Source organism: Sciurus vulgaris (genome assembly GCF_902686455.1).
Source record: "Sciurus vulgaris genome assembly, chromosome: 8".
Taxonomy (NCBI): Eukaryota; Metazoa; Chordata; class Mammalia; order Rodentia; family Sciuridae; genus Sciurus; species Sciurus vulgaris.
Window position 1 is genome coordinate 69,300,757 of NC_136468.1, and position 19,554 is coordinate 69,320,310.

The 19,554-nt window shown below is 40.1% G+C and overlaps 1 protein-coding gene across 1 annotated transcript in view; it reads right to left on the reverse strand.

Annotated features, from left to right (window-relative positions):
- Positions 1-19,554, reverse strand: part of COG5 (component of oligomeric golgi complex 5) — a 377,475-nt gene that overhangs the window by 4,009 nt on the left and 353,912 nt on the right. Inside the window, 3 exon segments of the mRNA XM_079150025.1 lie at positions 3,760-3,839; positions 4,325-4,451; positions 14,421-14,497. Coding sequence (XP_079006151.1) covers positions 3,760-3,839; positions 4,325-4,451; positions 14,421-14,497 — 284 coding nt within the window.

Here is a 19,554-nt window from a genome sequence, read left to right on the forward strand (position 1 = left end):
GCAGAGCGCTTGCCTAGCACACATTGCATAAAAATAAATAAATAGAATAAAGGCATTGTGTCCATTTACAACTAAAAAAAATTATTTTTATAAGTAAATGGGTTTGAGGCTTCTGCAGATCCTGAGAAATGTTTTCATCAAAATCTCCTACTTCATCTTATTCAACACTGGCAGGCCCACAGATATGAGCGAGGCAGTTAGTTGCCTCTGAACTGAGGGCACACATATCTGCAGCACCTGCCTGAGTAGGTGCAATTTCCCCCACCTGGCCTCATGAGTCAGTGATGACTCTGACTTTAGAAATAACTTGACTATTATTCATTCAAGCTTTAGAAAAACACCTGGTGTCAAAAGGAAACAAAGGCAGGAGAGAGTTCACTATTTGCCACTTATTCAGTAGCAGTACTTACACTTGCCTCGTTTTGCACTACTTTGTGACAAGTAACAGATGATGCTGGGAGAAACAGCATGAGTCTACAACAAGGTTTGCCCCAGAAGCAAAAACGGATGTACTGACATTTAAAGAGTAATAGTCACCCTGGGTTTACCTACAAGGGAAAGAAATTCATCCAGTGCTGCTTTGGTATGCAGGAATGAAATTAGTTTTGTGACAGTACACAAAAAAGCATATTGTCTGAAACAAAGGTCCTTTTCTTGCCAAGAGCCTAGGTTACAGCAGCGTGGTTTTTTGAATCCCCCAAGGAGGGTTCAATTTCCTGCTCAGGGCAAGAAGGTTCTGGTATCAGTCAAAAGTGGAAGGATGGTTAGGCCTTATTTAAAAAGCATGACAGTTCTTCTGAGCATGATTTTCAGTTGCTAAATATAGGCTTAGCAACAGCACTGCTGATGAAATCACTCAGGAACATTTTTAAAGAGAAGCAAAAGAAAACAGATTTGTGATGTACCCACAGCAGGACAACTGTTGTGGATGAACTCATTCCAACTTGTTAAGAAGACAAAATGAGCCCTGCTCAATTCACTGAATCCTTGTCTATTACCAAGTGTGTTGCAGCTGAGTCAATCTTTGGGACCAGGAAAAAATTGAGAGACTCTGCAAAGGCCTGAGTTAGGCCAGGCCCAGACTCCCCTGCACACCCAAAGGCTTTTGAGAGGGCAGTAGAAACCAGTCATGGGAACTGAGGGGAAGCTCCCCTGGCAGCCTTTCCACTTCTGGGTCAGATGCTCACAGCTGAGTTCAGAAGGGCGAGGAAGACAGGCAGGGGTCTGGGCTATCAACTCCACTTACACAGTAGCCAGAGGCCTGGACACCACGCCTGAGGGCTCAGTGCCACTCTCCGAAGCTGACGGGCTGATGCTTCTGAATGATCACTTACTGCCTCCTCAGTGCACTGAGTCTTTCACCTGGCAACTGGAATATGGTGGTGCGGAAGTGGGTGACAGTTTGGGTTGCACAATGAACCTATCTGGGGAGCTCTTAAGAGATCCTGAGGCCACAGCCCCAGCAATTCTGAAGCAGTCAAGGGTGTGGCCTAGACAGTAGGATTTTTCAAACCTTTTAAATGTTTCTTCTGTGCAAACAGGGCTGCGCCATGAGCCCCTCAGCACCATGAGCCCCATTCCAGCTGCAGGGTACTCAGCTCATCACCCATACTGTGGCTTAAACAAAGGCTGACTGGATGCCATGGCCTTGGGCCCTCGACGGAGACGAGAATGGCTGAAGGACCCTTCGAGAGGGAGGACTGACTGGATATGGAGGATGAGGGTGATGGAGGAGTCAAATGATGATTTAAAGATTTTCTGGTTCGGTTGGTTATGTGATGGTGACCTCCCAACCAAGACAGGAAATACGGTAGAACAACATTTATAAGACCAATCAATTTTGAACAATGGTGCTGAGATTTCTCTGGGGTATTCAAGTGGTGACATGATAGCAAGTTTATTGGCCTGAGGGTCTGTGCAATCAAATGAGTCACATATCAGATGCCGTGAAGTATAGAAGAGGCCTCGAGAGGCACAGGTCCGGATGAACTCACCAGGGAACCAACATACGGACAGAATGAGTCAAAAAAGAGCCAAGAACAAAATATGGGAAGTGATATTATTTAAGGAATGGATGGAAGAAGAGAATTCAGCAAATGAGATAGAGGGGAAAAATGAGAGAGAGGTTATAACAAAAACAGATGAACATGTCCTGGGGTGTCGCTGGCTCTTTGCAGTACCAAATCCGCGGATATTTGTCACCGCTTGCAGCAACAATTTGCACGGGTCTTATGGGTGGTGGACTGGAAACTGAGCTACTTCTATCTCAGGGCTGCATCCTTGCTTGCTTGTTCATAGAGGACAGAGGAAATGAGGCTTACTTGCTTTGAGAGGAGAGAGAGAGAGACTTTGCTTATCAGAGAGAAAGAGAGACTTTGCTTAAGAGAGAGACTTTGAGAGAAGGACAGGCTTTACTTAGAGCTTAGAGGAAGAGAGACTTGCTATGCCTTACTTAAGGTCTGCTGCTTCTTACTGGTGCGTCCTGCATCCTGTGAACTAAGGGTGCGTCTACCTAAGGTGCTTTAGTGATGCGTCTCAGTTCTCCGCTCTGCGATCTGCCCTCTGCCGCTTTCTGCTAGCTGCTGTTCCTATCTGCTAGCTGCTGCTGCTGCTGCTTCTTCCTTTCTGCTAATGGCTTCTCTGCGCTTCTTTCTGCTAGCTGCTGCTCCGCTTTTCTTTCTGCTAGCTGCTATTCTGCTGTCTTTTCTTTCTGCTTGCCACTTCTTTCTGCTAGCTGCTGTGTTCTTTCTACTAGCTGCTGTGCCGCTTCTTTCTATTAGCTGCTGCTTCTGCTGTCTTTTCTTTCTTCTTGCCCTATTCCTGCTAGCTGCTGTGTGTGCTGTCTCGCTCCGCCTACGCTTATATCACCTCCAGCAGGTGGAGAGCAGGGCCACGCCTCCTATGCAAAGATTAGCAAGACGCTAGATGTCCGAGCAGGCACAATTAGGAGTGCTTGAGAACACATGCACATACCTTGTGTGCGTGGATGATAAATCACCTGAGTGTGCTTATGTCAATTAACCTCCTCGCTGCCTATGTGATCTGGCGCCATCAACATGGCACAGCCCCCAACGCTGGGGTCATGAAGGCTCCAAGAGGAAAGGGCCATGTCTCCGTTTAGGAAGGGAGACGTCTGATGGCTAGGAGGCCTTTGAAGACTTGGTGAGGGGAATTTCAGAAGGGAGCATTCACACAAGAAGGATAACAGTTCAAGCACCCCACCCGGGGCACAACTGAGTATATGGTATGCGTGTCTGCACACAAGCATGTGCTCTCACACACAACCACAATGACTTCATGGGGGTGCTACTGGGGGGCACACAGGATCATCCTTGTCTCCTACTAACAACTGTTTCATATCTAGGTAGTGTTCAAAGTTCACTCACATCTGTGTTCCACCAATTCAATAGCTGCGACACACGAAAAGACGCAGAAAATGTGGAATTAAACCAGCTCTTCTCATAGTGCAGGTTGGCTTTCAAAGCTGGAAGTGCATGGTGCCATTCCAGCACGAGGCATGGAATGGCACAAAAGAGGATGCAAAGGACTGAAAGTGTTAGGCTTGAGGGCAAAGTTATCATACCCAACGGTTGATAGTGGGGCGTTCCAGCATGCATGGTCTATGCAGTGAAGTGGCCTGCCTTGAGGAGGTGCCACCCCGTGTCCATATCTACCTAGGCACTGCCCTTCACCCCACCATGTCCCCCACCTACCTTGGGCTTCCAGCCCAGATGGGTGCACTGGAACACAGGGCTTTACCTGATAAGGAGGAGCCTGTCCTTTTCAGATGGATGGTCATCCAGCCACTGGGAAAAGCGTGCATGGGACCATTCTGCCCTCTGCAGGGTCAAAACACAATTAGAGAAGAGGTGTACATATTCTTCAGCAAATGGTGGTAAATCCGGGTTCAAAAAGCACTCCTGGGGACTTTTAAGGTGAAATTCCCTCACACCCCTGCCTGAGGGAAGCTTGCAGAAGGTAGCACAGGCCCCATGCACCTTCTTAACACCTGAGACACCTTTGGAACTTGCTAGTTGATGGTGGGTGAGCAAAGAAAATGGGGCCGCCATCAAAAAAGTTTATGAACATAAACTACTTGTTTCATTATTATTTAAAGGGCTAATTCTGGATTCATTGGGTAATTTTTAACACTACTGAGAAAGTAGATACTGGGCAGTGAAATTTTTCTTTCTTAATCATTACTCAGCATCTAAGACAGATATCCACGACAGGAGAGAGCCATCAACCTGATAGGTGAGGGGGCTCAATATCCACAAGGTTAACAGGGAAGACTCAAAAGAGGGTTCTGGCGTCACTGTATTACCTGGAAGGGGGATTTCAGCTCGGCAGGTGCTCTTGTGAACAAAAACTGAATAATGATGCTGAATGGTATGATGTCCCCCAGTGCAGGACTATTAGCCACATGTTCACTTGTCTGGAAGAGCAGTGGTCTAGAGGAAGAAATGGCAGAAGTTAATTTTTGCTGTTCCATATAAAAAGAGGTAATGTGGTAGAAGAATCACTCTATTTAAATAACAGTATTCCTAAACTGGTTATTGAAGGATGCTTCTCCCATTTTGTAATCCCCCAATTCAGCCCTATAACACACACCACATACACAAGCACATGCTCTTGGGAAGCTGATACATCTTTCAGCTCTTTCCTTCCTTGATTCTAGCCATCGGTTAATGGGTCTGAAGTTACTTCCAGCTGACACAGCAAAACCCCCTCCCACAGTTCATTTAATTAATAGGCTGAAATCAAATAAAGCACCAAGTCAACTCTTCAGTCTCTAACTCATATATTCTTATGTTGGTCAATCCTTTCAGCTTTTATTTCACATAGAATACTTCTTTGGAGTATCATCCATTAAGTAGAAACTTGAACACTTTTACACATTCAAAATGGTAACTATGTCTTTGTATATACAAGTTATTACCTTGCCAACCAACTCTAGCTCCTTTCTAAAACACTATTGCTCTGAGTCTCGCGAGCCATTAGGATTTTGTAGGCGAAGCATGCAGCAAGTCCGCTGCAGCGGTGCACACTACAGCCATGCAGGACTGGGATGGGAGGATCACTTGAGCCCACCAGTTCGAGACCAGCATGGGCAAATTAGTGAGCCCCCTTCTCAAAATATGAAAAATAAAACAACAAAAAAAGGCTGTAAAGAGTTATCTGAAACTGTTATTCATCCCTCCCTGGTTTTAGCTCTGATGGACAAGAGCTAATGACTATAAGTTGAGCTTTAGAGGTTAAAAGTTGAAAAGTGGGGCTGGGGAGATAGCTCAGTTGGTAGAGTGCTTGCCTTGCAAGCATAAGGCCCTGGGTTCAAATCCCCAGCACCGCCAAAAAAAAAAAAAAAAAAAAAAAGTTGAAAAGTGAGCTGGCAGCAATAGATCGTGATCTTTCTTTCTTAACACTAATAAGGTTTATGTAAGGAGTATTCTCAATAGACAGTTGCTTCTTATTGGATCTAGAATATTATTAGGAAAAAATGTCTTTATGTTAACTATTCTATAAGTACTTATGTTAACTGTTCTATAAGTACAATCTATAAGGATTTCTCTAATTTCAACTGCTTTATCAAATAATATCATTTCATCATTTATTTTTTGTAGTTACTGAGAAAATATTTCAGTTCCCACATATTGGCTCTCACCAGAAAGCCAGAATGATCCAAGTTCTATGGGAACGTGACCAAGGTCTTCCTGTGGTCACATCTGTCAAATCTCGGTGTCCCATGATGTGGAGCTTGGAGTCATAGCATACCTAATTAGGTATGAAAATGTTGCCGAGGGATTTTTGGTTTTGACTGCAGGCATCCCTACAAGTCCTTCGCTGTTTGAATGACAATGCCTTCATCTAGGTGAAAGGTTCTGGTTCCATCATCGTCATCATCAGCAAAAGCAGTAGCAATAGCTAACACACTCAGGTAGCACTTACAATGTGTCAGACACACTATAAAGCTGTGCAGAGGGTTAGACAGCAAGCAAGATGGCAGAATAGGTCCCAGGCTTCACTATGTTCACCCACAAAGTCCAACCATCAACTATCCACAGAAGAGAACACTTCTGTGAAAACCCCCAAACTCAGGAACAAGGCTGATATACCCATGTGGACCATGGAACCATATATAAACTATGCTAGAAAGGCAAAAAGTACAGTTCTACCTTGACTGCCACACTCCTCCCTGCCCTGGCTCAGCACCACAGAAGATTCCCTGGCCCACAGTCTCTGGGTAGGAAAAGAACCAGAAGCAGACATTAGCTTTCTCAGAATTCTGAGATGGTTTGCAGAAGCCCACTCCTGTCTTGCCTCACAGGGAACACTGGACAAAAAGGGAGGGCTAGATTCCCTGGTGTCAAGTAGAAACAAAAGTGGGGGGGGCACACACAGCAACCAGCATACAGCTATGTGGCAGCAGTGGCACCTGATCAGTGACAGTGTCCGTGACAGTCTACCTGCAAAGCCAAGCAAGTTGCTCCTAGAATGCCACTGGGAAGTTCAACCTGGCTTGCTTCCCTAGGGAGGCAGACTTCCTACCCAGCTTCAGATTCCACTTCAAGACCCTACCTAGGCAGAGATGCCTGACCCGTACTGCGTATCTATATAGTACAGGGGCTGGACTTGTCTGAACTGGGAATACAAACAGGGGCTCCATCCAACCTCAGAGCCTACTCTATGTCTAGCCCAGGCAAGGAGACACCCACCAGAAAGTCTCTAGACTCAACCATTTAGGGCAATGATTCTGCCTACACTCAGAGCTCAGCCTACAGCCCTACTCAAGTCCTGCATAATTCAAAAAATAATACTGCCTAGCCAGGAAATGTATCCTGCAACTCTGCCAGATCAGAGGTGACTGTCGTGCCCAGCCACTGGTACTGCCAGACAAAAAAGTCCACTAACAGCCCTCCTTGCTCAGGGTCAGTATCTGCTGGCCCATTCATAATCACAGGCTAGACTAAACAATGAAGTTCTACCTACGCCAAAAGAACAGCTTTAAAAGTCAGAAGAGGTGGCTGTCTCTTCAAATGCAGATATCAGCACAAGGATACAAAGATACTAAAAACTCAGGGGATTATGATACCATCAAAAGAAACTATGAAAGCTCTAATAATGGAGCCTAAACAAAAGGAAATAACTGACAAAGAATTCAGAACAATTTCCTTGAGGAAGTTCAGCAAACTCTAAGGATATACACATGAAAAATTAAGTTTGGAAAACAATACATACACAAAATAAGAATTTTGACAAAGAAATAGAATTGAAAAAACAGTTACATATGAAAAATATAATGACTAAGCTGAAAAACTTGACAGCTTCAACAGCAGGTGTAATCTAGCATAAGAATCAGAGCTTGAAGACAAAATATTTTAATTATCCAGTTGGAGGAGCAGAAAACAATAAGAATGAAAAAGAATGAAACGGGACTGGGGAGATAGCTCAGTTGGTAGAGTGCTTGCCCTGGGTTCGATACCCAGCACCCAAAAAAAAAAAAAAAAAAAAAAAAAAAAGAACGAAGTTTACAGAATTATGAGACACCATGAATAAAACTAAGATCTATATAATTCAGTAAGGAGGAGGGGGAGGTGGGAGGGGGAGGAGGAGAAGAAAAGAGTCAGAAATAATAAAAACTGATAGCCCCAAATTTCCTAAATCTGGGAAAAGATGCAAACATATAAAGCAAAGAGGTCTGCAATCAAATTCAACCCAAAGAGGAGTTTACTAAAACACATAACAAACTATTTAGAATTAAAGACACAGTTTTTGGGGCTGGGGATGTGGCTCTGTGGTAGAGTGCTTGCCTACCATGCATGAGGCCCTGAATTCAGTCCCCATCAAAAAAAAAAAAAAAAAAAAAAAAGTTCAGGGAGTGGTAAGAGATAAGGAACTTATCATGCACAAGAGGATCCTAGCAGGACTATCTAAACTTTTAGCTTTCTCTTAAGAACTGATAAATATCCTCCTTTTTCATAATGACATTAACTCAATCTGTTTATCTTTGGCTTTAGGAATTTTAAAGCCAAATTTGACACTTAAATTTCAGTGAAGTTAGTTTTATGGTTTCAATATTCATGTTTTTCTTTGCTTTCTTCCAGTATTTTCTTAATGTAAACTGCAAATAGAAAGGATAGCAAGGAAAGAAGAACAAAAAGGGAGGAAGGACAAGAGACAAGGGGAGAGGAACAAGCTGGACAGACATGCACGGAACAAGCCATGTCTAGGAGCCTGGCACACACAGTTGTCCAATAAGACATCTGCATAAGCCAGGGCTGATAAAATTCAGCTAATTTTAAAAAAGGGGCCTTTTGGTCACTCCATCAGTTCCTTTGGAGCTCTGAGACAGAAGCTATTTTTCTGACAGGACTAAATCTTCCACACTGGCCACCCTAATAGAACTGCCAAAAGAATCATGAAAAGCAAAATGGAACTTGATTCTGAATTATACACTGCTGATATAATTACCAGTAAACATCAAATGTAGACATTTTATTTCTGGTGTTTAAAAGGCTGAAAGATCAGAACTTGTGCCCATCCTTCTCCCTGATTCCAGGTAGGATTTGAAACACCAGTGAATTAAAAAAATAAATAACCATCTGAAGTGCTTTATGAAACTAAAGAAAATTAATTAAGGTATTATAAAAAGCAGTTATCCCAAATGCCACAATGCCATTCTTAGAGAATAACATTCTAATTACAGCAGCACTATCAAGGTTAAACTTTATAGTCAAAAGGTGGTGTTAATTAGTCAAGTATTAGATCCCTTAGAAAAACTGTATTTCTGTCAGGAAGATTCACATTTAATTGATTCACAACTGTGCATCATCCGTTTTCTGACAGTTTGTTAAGGTCAATCATAAGATGAAGTAGGACAAAAGTCCTGCTACTCCTGCATCCACACCCAACATCATTGGTGGCCCCTTTCACACTACCTGCCACCATGCCTTCGTAACCTTCTCTTGGTGAAGGGCCTCGGAAAGCAAGGAGACCACTGAATATATGCACTGAGCTCCAGAAATAGCACAAAAGGTTGGGGAAGGAAACATGATTCTACTTGGGGGACAGATGACCATCTTCCCTGCACAGGACACAAACTTTAGGGAGACCTGGTTTGTGACATGAGGAGCTCTGTGGACCCCAAGAGAGAATGATATAGACTAATGCTTGGGGGTAAACAAGGGCTTGATGCAGAGAGGTGAGAATGGTTCCTTTTTTTGGAGTCTCCTTGCCTATCCCAGCAAACCAGAAAGAAGAGGTTTTAGGCAGTCGCTCTTTAGCAATAAAAACACACATTTGGCCAAACACTCCTGTTGCACTGTCCGGGAGTTTGCATGTGGCAGTGGAGAGTGAGCTGAGGCATCTTAGCAGTAGAAGTGGCCATAGATTCTCTTAAAAATTTCCCTACATTTTCCTGGTTGATTCATATAAACATTCAAATGTTGTTCCATGATCAAAGCTAATGAAAACAAATGGGAATTTCAAGAATAAAATGTAGGGTGTAGTGGTCACAAGCACAGGTTTTGGAGTCGGGCAGCTTTAAGTCTGAAATGGGACTCTGGGATTCTCCTACTTTTTGGCTGTGCAGCGCCAATACCTCCCCAAGTTTCAGCTGCCTCATACAGATTGCTCCTGACTCATAAGTAAAGTGAGGATACTCAAGGAAGTATTAGTAAAACATCCAGTTCAGGCTTGGCCTATAGTCAATAATTAAATTCTGGTTGTGAGAAATAATAAACATGATAATAAACTCAATGTCATCCCTTCATGTTTAGCTGAACACCCCTGCACTGTCAAAGCAGCAACAAAGGATGATGGGAACAACCCAAGTCTGAGGTGCTGGCTGAGCTGAAAGCTCAAACATGGAGTTAGGCAGAAACCTCTGGGCAGTGGTTATTTCAGAGGATGGATTAAATGCTCCAGATACAAAACACTAAAAAGACAGCCCCCCTTTTTTTTCAGTTCTACCAAAACTCAAATAGAGGTTTGGAATTTCAAGGAACACCCCATCTGGTTGCTGATGGCTTCTTTCTTCTACTGCCCTTCCTGTTAAGAGCTCCATCTTAACAGCAACCCCATCCTGACAGTTTTCACCATACTGTCATTAAACCTAGAGGGCAATGAGGCTTTCAACTGAGCAGGCTGTGGACATCATCAGGACAAACTGTCCCTTCAGGAGCAAAGGTACAGCCTGCCTGAAGGCAGAATCTGTGTCCCTAAGCTGGTGAAGGGCATTTGGACTTATGTGTCTTCAGCCTCACACAGATCTGCACTGACAATGTCCAGGGTCAGAGCTTTCAGGCCTGTGGACAGGGCGAGTAAAGGTCCCAGCCGCGTGACCTCTGCTCAGGGTCATCATGCTGCAGGAGGCAGTCTCAGCAGCTCTGACTTGGTATCTTCTGTAGAATACAAACTACCCAGGGGCAAATCACTAATGTCAGCAGTTTTCTGAGGCAGCATTCTGTCCTGGGTATGAAAAGGTTCTTGCTGCCTGAGGAACTCTGATGTAAACTAGTAAAATGTAAATATATGCAATAAGCTTGCCAGCTTAATTAAAAAGTCCACTAATATTACAGTCAAAAAGACAATGCCCTGAGGCAGATGGCTGCATGGTGGAGGAAGGGAGCCTGCTAAGGCACACTTGGGAGTGTGTGGGGTGCAGCTGGAGGCAGGCCCTGTGGCCAGCACACCTCCCTCCTCTGCAGAAGCCCCTTGTCCTCCCTTGCAGCCACTGCATCTAATTCAGAGAGAAATGCTTCGGTGTTAACCACAACATGCTAGGTTTTGCTGTTTGGCTTGATTTAGTATATTTTATATTATTCTTAAGTTCCTTTGTTACTTCTAAATGGTAGAAAAATGGAAGAAGAATTTCAAAATAAAAATGTATTGACTTTTCTGACTACAAAAATAACACAATTGGGCAGGAAATTTGAAAAATAAAGAAAAACATAGATGAAAAGTAACTAATGACAATCTTACTATCCAAAGATAATATTTTGACATTTTATTCTTTTTGGCTTTTCTTCTCCATACAATACATAATATTATTTAAAATATAGTAGGGATCATATCACATATCCCACTTAGTACTCTGGTTTTCATTTAGTGATACATTAGGGAATATTTTCATACTAGTGGATATTAAATGACAACATAATTATTAATTGCTGCATATATCTGATCTTATGAATGGCACATATTTTATTTAGCCAATCCCCTACTGTCTTCCATGCAGGTCATCAGAGCCTTTGACAGGGATCCATGAATGACAGCCAGGGTATTATATGCTTATGGTCAGTGGATGATGCCTATCCCTCTTAGTCCACAGCATTGATGGAAGAAAAGCACTAATTAATAAGAGGGTACTTCCACTGCACTCCTTGGGACTAATTTTGGAAAAGAGATAGATCTCTAAAAAGTTTTTGTGGGTATGCAGAATAGAGGGCCTATAATTAGGTTATTAGAACAACGGTGTTCTGTACTGATTTCCTCATCTCTGGAAGGGATCTGGTAGACCCCACCACATGGGTTAGCTTTCTCAAGGCAATTCTCTTCTAAAGGCAACTCAGAAAATCTGGCAGAGCCACAGCTTGCCCAATGACAGGGCACAGGTTGGGCTATGTTCATAGCTCTCCTCTTCTTAAGCAATAGGACTTAACTCATTGTTTATAGACCAGAACTATTTGAACACCCTAATAGACTATGAATTCATTTGCTGTTTCTTGATCCAGTTGATATAATAGTTATCCTAGTCCCATCGAATAACTGAGAAAGAGAATAAATTCAGATTGCTGTAGATTCAATACATCTGCAGGAATATTTTGGTACAGAAGAATCTTTGTTGAAATTTTTCAATTAATTCAAGTTTTGGAAGATAGTCCACAGACAGGATACAATTATCTTTGTGTTCCTGAGTCTTTAGGATCCAAAGGGCTATCTGCAGGGGAAACTCAGGGGTACCAGAATCCCAGGAGAAATGACCATACATCGTCACAGTCTCCAGAAAGGAAAAAAAAAAAATCTGCTCTCTGTCACTGGAACAATTACAGTTCAAGAATTAAAGGGCCCTGTGAAAAATTTGAGTGACTGCTAGATGTAAAGCATTAGTGGGTCATGTGAGTTAAAATAATCAAACGAATCAGAAAGGTAAGAGAATATTGTAAGAAGTAAGGTAATTACTGGTTCATGAAACATATGTGTGTGTATGCACAACTATGTATAATAGGTCTGAGTGTGTTTGCAGGCTTGCATGTGAGTATATGCCAGATTACAATTTTAAAAATTTCTTACCATGAGTAAGGTCAAAAGTTTGAAACCCATCTAGATTGACCATTAGTTCAGGAAAAACTAGGTATAAAAAATGGAGAACTTTAAAATTTATAGATTGATCAATGACTAATTTTTGATTCCATAAATAGGTACTAGAAGATGTCACCCAAACCTTAACTGTTCCTTTAGGAATCCTTCCTCTCATGTAAGAATTGAGACAGAAAAATTCCATCTTAAATGACTTAAAACAGAATTCAGAAAACAGGAAACAACACTATGTTAATACCCACACATGAAATAAACAACTAAACATGGGATTATAAAAAATAATAGCCTAAGTTTAATAAAGCAAATGCCAAATCAACAGCTCTTCTCATACTTTTTTCAATAACTACTACATACTTCAGGTATATTAACTGACTCAGCCAGGGCAACATTTTATTACCCAGCTGGAACTGCTGTGTTACCATCTTAACAAAGTAAATGACTTCACAGGAGTTTTATTAAGGTTACTTTTATGGTACAGATGACTGATGATTAGTAACCTGAGGACCTTATGATCTTTCAACTCACCCATATTTGTAGTGCAGAATTCTATGGCTTCAACAAAATAATTTAAATACTTTTTATAAAGATCCAAGCTGATCAAAAGAAGGTTTATGAAAATACCTGCTATCTGACTTAAAGTTTTCCTGTAATCTACCTCTGTACAGATGGGCAGTGATTCCTTCATTCAGGAAAAACTAAAATTCATGCTTGTGTTGACATTAAAAAAAAAAAAAAGTATCTCTGTCAATTACCAACAGGCAAAGTGAAGCATTAGGCTCCCCTCTCAATCAACAATCATGAATTCTAGTATTACATTACACTTGAATTTTCTACTGTAATATTTTGATGACATAAGAGAACAAAGAGATCATTTAAAGGACACATTACTCTTTGATTAGTCTCCATTACTGAATCCATATGCCTGGATACATACATACGGGAGAACTATATGCCTGTACTCTATTACCTTTATAAAAATATATTCAGCTATCATTGTGGTATAGGATATAATGGATAGTTTACATCAAAGCTTCCCATGTGACATGTTTTGCACAAAACTCTAATTATATATTATGTTGATCCTCTCAACCCTCAGGATTGGTCACATTTTGAGTGTAAATATTTTCTATACATTCCATGATGCCAAAAACACTGGGATGTTCTTGTTTATTAAGTAAATAGTCATAGAAACAACATCTCCTTATCTTCTAAAATCTGCTATTGAAGATCCTAGTCATTAAGTTATCCAATGTTCCATAAAATCTGAACTGATAAAAGCCTAAGAGATCAGCACTGAAAATATTTTTTTTCCTGTGAACTGGTATATTCTTAGATTATGACTATGAATTAACTTGTTTTTTTTTTTTCAAACTTGTTTCTAGGAAGTTTAATCCTAAGATTGGTGCTCAACCGCATTAACCTAAATTATCTAGTACACTTATAGCCATTCCCTACAGTTTATCACTAAGTTCAGTTCTCTTAATACTTCATTTACTAGTTTTTTTTATATCCATATCATGAAATATAATCTATAATCTTTTTAAAAGTAGATTGGGGGGGGGCTAGGGTTGTGGCTCAGTGGTAGAGCACTTGCCTAGCATGTGTGAGGCACTGGGTTCAATTCTCAGCACCACACATAAATAAATGAATAAAATAAAGGTCGATCAACATCTAAAGAATTTTTTTAAAAAGTAGATTGGGTTAAAAATAATATATGAACAAATGAAAATTTCATAAAGAGATGCCTATATTATTATGGACTGCCTGGCTTTACTACTAAGTACATTTTTCAACAATGGGAAACAAAAACAAAACAATTAAAACAACCCTAGGAAGAGCATACTAAAATTTACCAACTCAATTTTGTGAATTGTACCTCAAAAAGAAAAAACACACCCACCCAGTAACTTATTAGTCACTTCATATAATCATACATGGGGTTCTGATTTGAACAAAACTTCTAAGATGATTCACATCAAATTGCTATTGTAATAGGTCAAAAATGATTGAATGATGAAAAATTTACATAGTTCAACCTAAATAAGAGGAAAGGATTTATTTGCTAATAGGATATGACTTAGTAACAAAGAATTGGGTCTTACCTGAATGACCTCAGCATTCGATAGGACTTTCCTAAGTCAGATACTCTTCTGCAAAACGGACCCACGGCCAACTCCATCTGGAATATTAAAAGATACTCCATAATTTTTTATGCAGAATCCTAAGGTGAATTTGGGACACACCTGAATCACACAAAGTTGTAGCTTGCAGTAAACTTAATGTTACTGGGACTGTGAAGCAAGTTTTAAAAGCCAATTAAAATTATTAAAAAGGTAAGACCCTAGATAAATTTTACATTTATTTACTAACGGGGCTCAAGATGAGACAATTCCCTCATGTGATTGTTAAATAAAGGAAGAAAATTTGTCATTTTCTCCATTGAAATGCTAGGAAAGAAAGTTTTCAAGACTGTGTGCCTATATCTTAAGTAGGTATGTCAAGTCTTTTTTTATAGTCAATAAACATGAAGAGAATTTTTATAAGTCAGCGTGGCCCAAGTCATTACAAGTTTACTCTAGAACTTTCTATAGACATCTGTGTCAGAATTCCAAAACTATAGTTATTAGTAGTGTGATCATGAACAAGTTGCTTAACCTCTCTCAGTCTCAGGTCTCTCTGCAAAATGAAATAATACCACCTACTTGATAGAATTATGCAAATTAGACAGACAATTCCATAAAGATCTATATGCATGACATCTGAGTTCAGTTTAAATGTCAGCAATTATCAGTATTTTTTTCCCTCTCAAATTATTAGTAAATTCATCTGTTCCCTGACATAAAAATTTAGCAAATATTAGTTTCACTTCCCTTTATTTTTTTCCATTAAATCCTACTTGTCATTACCTGGGCTACCTGTTCTTTATCTACCAAGTGCACATGCAAAGTTTTTGCGGATGTGGCACACGTGATATATTGTTTCTTCCCTCTTGCTATAAATTTGTACCTTGGTAAAAAACAGTTTAGAAAATGGTGGAGAATAAGCTGCTCCCTGGTAGAAAAGCATCTTTATTTAAGAAACACATGAAAGGAAGTGAGTTCTCTGTCCTGCTAGCCATTCTTAAGAAAAATTATTCAAAATTTCCTTGCTATTGGTACAGAGACCTAATCAATCATTCCTTTGAGAAGCATGTTTGACTCCCTATTAACTACCAGGTACTGAGCTACACATGGGGAAAAAAAGATGAATTTAATGAGTTTGTTTGCCTTCACAAACTCTCAAATTTAGTTAAGGTGATATTTAATTACTCAAACAATATAATGATTATTTAATAAAATCAAAAGAAAGGTATGTGTATGTATATACATAACATATATATACATACCTCCTTATCTTATGATTTTGTTGAATAAATGTACATATATACAGATATAAATATACATATGCATACAATCATTATTTTAGGCAAAATCATAAGTGGTATATCAAAATATGAACTGAATGTCAAGAAGAATTGGAAGGCAGTTTGATTGAGGATGAACAGTGATCAGGTTAATTTCTTTCTTACTGTATAGAAGTCATGGAGTATACATTGTATGTCATAGAGGGAATCTTACCTGGTTGGCAAACTCTAAAATGCAGAAAAATAAGTAAACAAAAAGAAAAATCTAAGGAAGAAAAAACTGGGATTCCTGATTCTTTTTTTTTTTTTTAAGCACAGATTATGTGATTTATTTTTCATGATATGCTTGGTCAATTTTTTCCCCAATTACCCTAGTGGGTCACTGTCTTCAAAGTCCAAACCAGTCAATCTTCGGCCTAGACCTTGAGCAGGACTAAATGTTAAAACAATTAAATGACCAAGAAAAAGTTACTATAAAGAGAATATGACCTCATAAAGCTGTGAAATCTATGATGATGCAGAAGATCTCAAAGCCATAGGAAAATTTCAAAATGTTACATTTTAAAAATACATTTTGCATTCATGAAAGACCTCCAGGGTATTAAAAATCAGTTTCTTCTGCCAGAATTCCATTAAACAATAAAGGCCATGTTCAAAACGGCAAGAGTGTTTCTTTTGGAGGAGGTGACTCTGCAATTAGCTGTGGAAACAAAAATGGCATGTAGGACTGCTGCTCTCTAGCCCTTCTATTTGGGAGGAATGAGCAGTCAGCTGCAGGTAGGTGAACTAATTACTAGCTGCTCCTTTTCCACCACAGACATTTGGTGAACCACAGGGCATCTCTGGATACTCCTAGGACACTCCTGCCCTGACATTATTCAGGAGAAGAAAAGACAACAGAAATTAGAACAGAAATTCAAATTTAGAGTACCTTGTTTTATTTTCTCAATTCATATTTTTGGGCAAAGTGAGAGAGATAAAAATGTACACTTCAAGGGCGCAAGAAGACTATAAATAGAAACTGCTAGGAGTACCCACTAAATAATTTAATGCAAACTTCAATGTCTGTCCTTCCCCTCAGGGAAGAAAAGAAACTGAGGGTGGAGGGGGAGTGTGTGCTTCAGAGGGCACTGTGGGCAAGTCTGCAAAGATTCAGAATCAGCAGAGCCCCGGGCCTTGGACAAGCTTAATGCTTTCAGAACTGCTGTGTGATTAGTGTAGACACCAAGACCATGTGGTCACAGCAGGGAATTAATTACCTGTAGGAAGCCACCTCATGCCCATGACCTGGATTCCTAAGGGGGCTAGATGCTGGGTACTTCCCTCACCATGAGCCCTCCAGATGGCACCCTGCAACTACTTTCTCTTTTTCTGCACTGTGCCAGTGAGAAGTTAGGATTTTTTAAAAAGTCCTCAAATATATCATTATTTATTTGTCTTTGCTGTTGGACATCACGCCAAACACCTGCATTCCCAAACCACTTTACCGGCTCTTCTTAAGTTCTTTCTGTTATTTATGCCAGAAGAGCAGGCACTTTCATCACAAGAACACTTTTCAAACACAGAGAGTATTTGTGTATTCTTGATTCCAGTGACCTCAGTGGCTTTGTTTAATTTTGAATACAAATTGATAGAACTTACTGAGGGTGTTACAAGGGGTTCTAGTAGGCAGTTGATGCCTGTCATGAATATAAATGCCAGGGTAATGCTATTTAAGTGTTTTGACTAACCCTGGAAAAACACTTCCAATTATGCACGATTCTGAAAGATGAGGTACAACAACACAATTATTGTGTTGTTGCAAGAAACCAAATCCAATGAAATGAAAACCCCAAATTCAAAATTTAATTTTTAAAAAAGTGGGAATGGGGATCATAAAATCATCCCCCTTGTTGGACATTTGCCAAAGCTACTAGTCATAAATATGATTATATATAATGGTACTTCCACCTGTCTTTCCTGTGCCCATGACCCACAGGACTGGAGTCATGCCCAAGAAAGGTGTTGGGACATTTTGAAATTGGGACACACTGTACAGCAGTGAGTTAAGGCATCTGCCTCTCAATACTACACAGACTGCAGCAACCGAAGGCCACTGAGGGGTTGGAAAACAGACTCTTAACACTAAGTAAAAGCTGTATATGTAGATGCCTTTACTATATTTAAGAAACAGAGAATAGAACCTTTGAACATAAATTAGTAATAATCACTGATAAACTTCATTTATTATCAGGGAAGGGAAAAATTGGTTTACTAAGTAACATGTTTTAAGAAAAAATGAACGCAAATAAAATTCTGAATAATACAGTCTGGGCTGGCAGCAGCTCACTCCTGCCACTCAGAGTCCTGCACTTCAAACAGGTGCTAGCTGCAGTGATAGGGTTCAAGGACACAATCTTTCAAGACTCATAAGGGAACATATCATTAAAATAAAACCCCCAAACAACAAGCCTCTCTCTGACAGCTCTCTCATTTTGGCCATCTCCTGCTCTGCTGCCACTCTAATTGGACTTGAAGTGCTGCCTCCAGGAAAGTGACTCAAGAACCAGCTGGAGCAGAATGTAAATAAGCTGGTGGGGGAGGGAGCCCAGGGGAGGGAAGAGGACAGAAAAAGTAAAACAAAATTAAGGAGGAAAAGGGAAAAGGAGACCTGAGTACAGCTTATGTTTTAACAAATAAGAGCAGGGGAGGGCCTAGGACATCATTGTGTTTTCATTTCAATAAGCAGCCTATAACCCAGTAGTAGAAAAGTTTATATATAATTCTGTTTAAACTAAGTTTACCTGTAAAACAAAGCAAAGTGTACAGATGCCCAAGAATGAAACTGACAAAAATAAACAAGTTAAAAAAAAAAGCCAAGTTAATGGGAGCATTTGATTAATTTGTTTTCATGTGTGGTTACTAAAGGCACATTTCCCCAAAGGCAGCTTTTTTGTGGTCTAGTAGACACAGGACTATCATTTGGGGATGAAAATGACTAATAGCTGGATCAATTATTAGGTAAAGAGCCTGGCTCTTGAAACCTGAAATAGGTTTGTATTACTTCCATCTTTTACGTCTATCTGGTCTTAGGGATCATCTGACAAGCCATCACCCTGACATAAGCGGTCAGCCTAGATTCTTCCATGCAAGAGTAATGCACCAAGACACACTCCCAGATACAGGCAAGAATAAATATTGACATTAACCTTTATCTTTACAAGCAGGGAGGATCTGGCAAATCACTATGAAGTCTCCATTTGAATAACTATTTAGACTAGGAAAGCTAACAGCTTTAAAAGATTTTTAAAATGATTTTACCCTCAACATGCTCTATAAAGAAGAATCTGTTTCTGAATCTTTTAATGAAAGTATATTTGGGGTATTTCTCCTTTGCCTCTGATAGTACTGAAAGGTTTAAAAAATCTACTTAAATAACCCTTTCCATAAGAGCTGATTATGTTTCTGCTATTTTAATTTCATTTTATCTCACAAACCGCAGATAGCTTGGAATGATTTCAAGGCTAGCCACAGCCAAGGAATGTACTCTACTTTAAAAGCCTAAGAGAGGGAGACCAAACAATCCGACTCTATATCTACCTGGTTCACTGTACATCTTAACGAATTAGAAACACAGTCCTGGAGTGCAGAGCTAGCCATTAGAGGACTTCAGACGTGCTGGAGTTGTTTCTTTTCTCATGACAACAGGCAGCCCCTTTACACTATTTGAAAGGATATTTCACTGCCCACATCATTTTTGAGTCAATTACTTTTATCAGTATTGACCTGGTAGGATGGCAAAATAGTAAGAAAGTTCCATTTTACACGAAAAATGGGAAATGCTGCTTTATTAT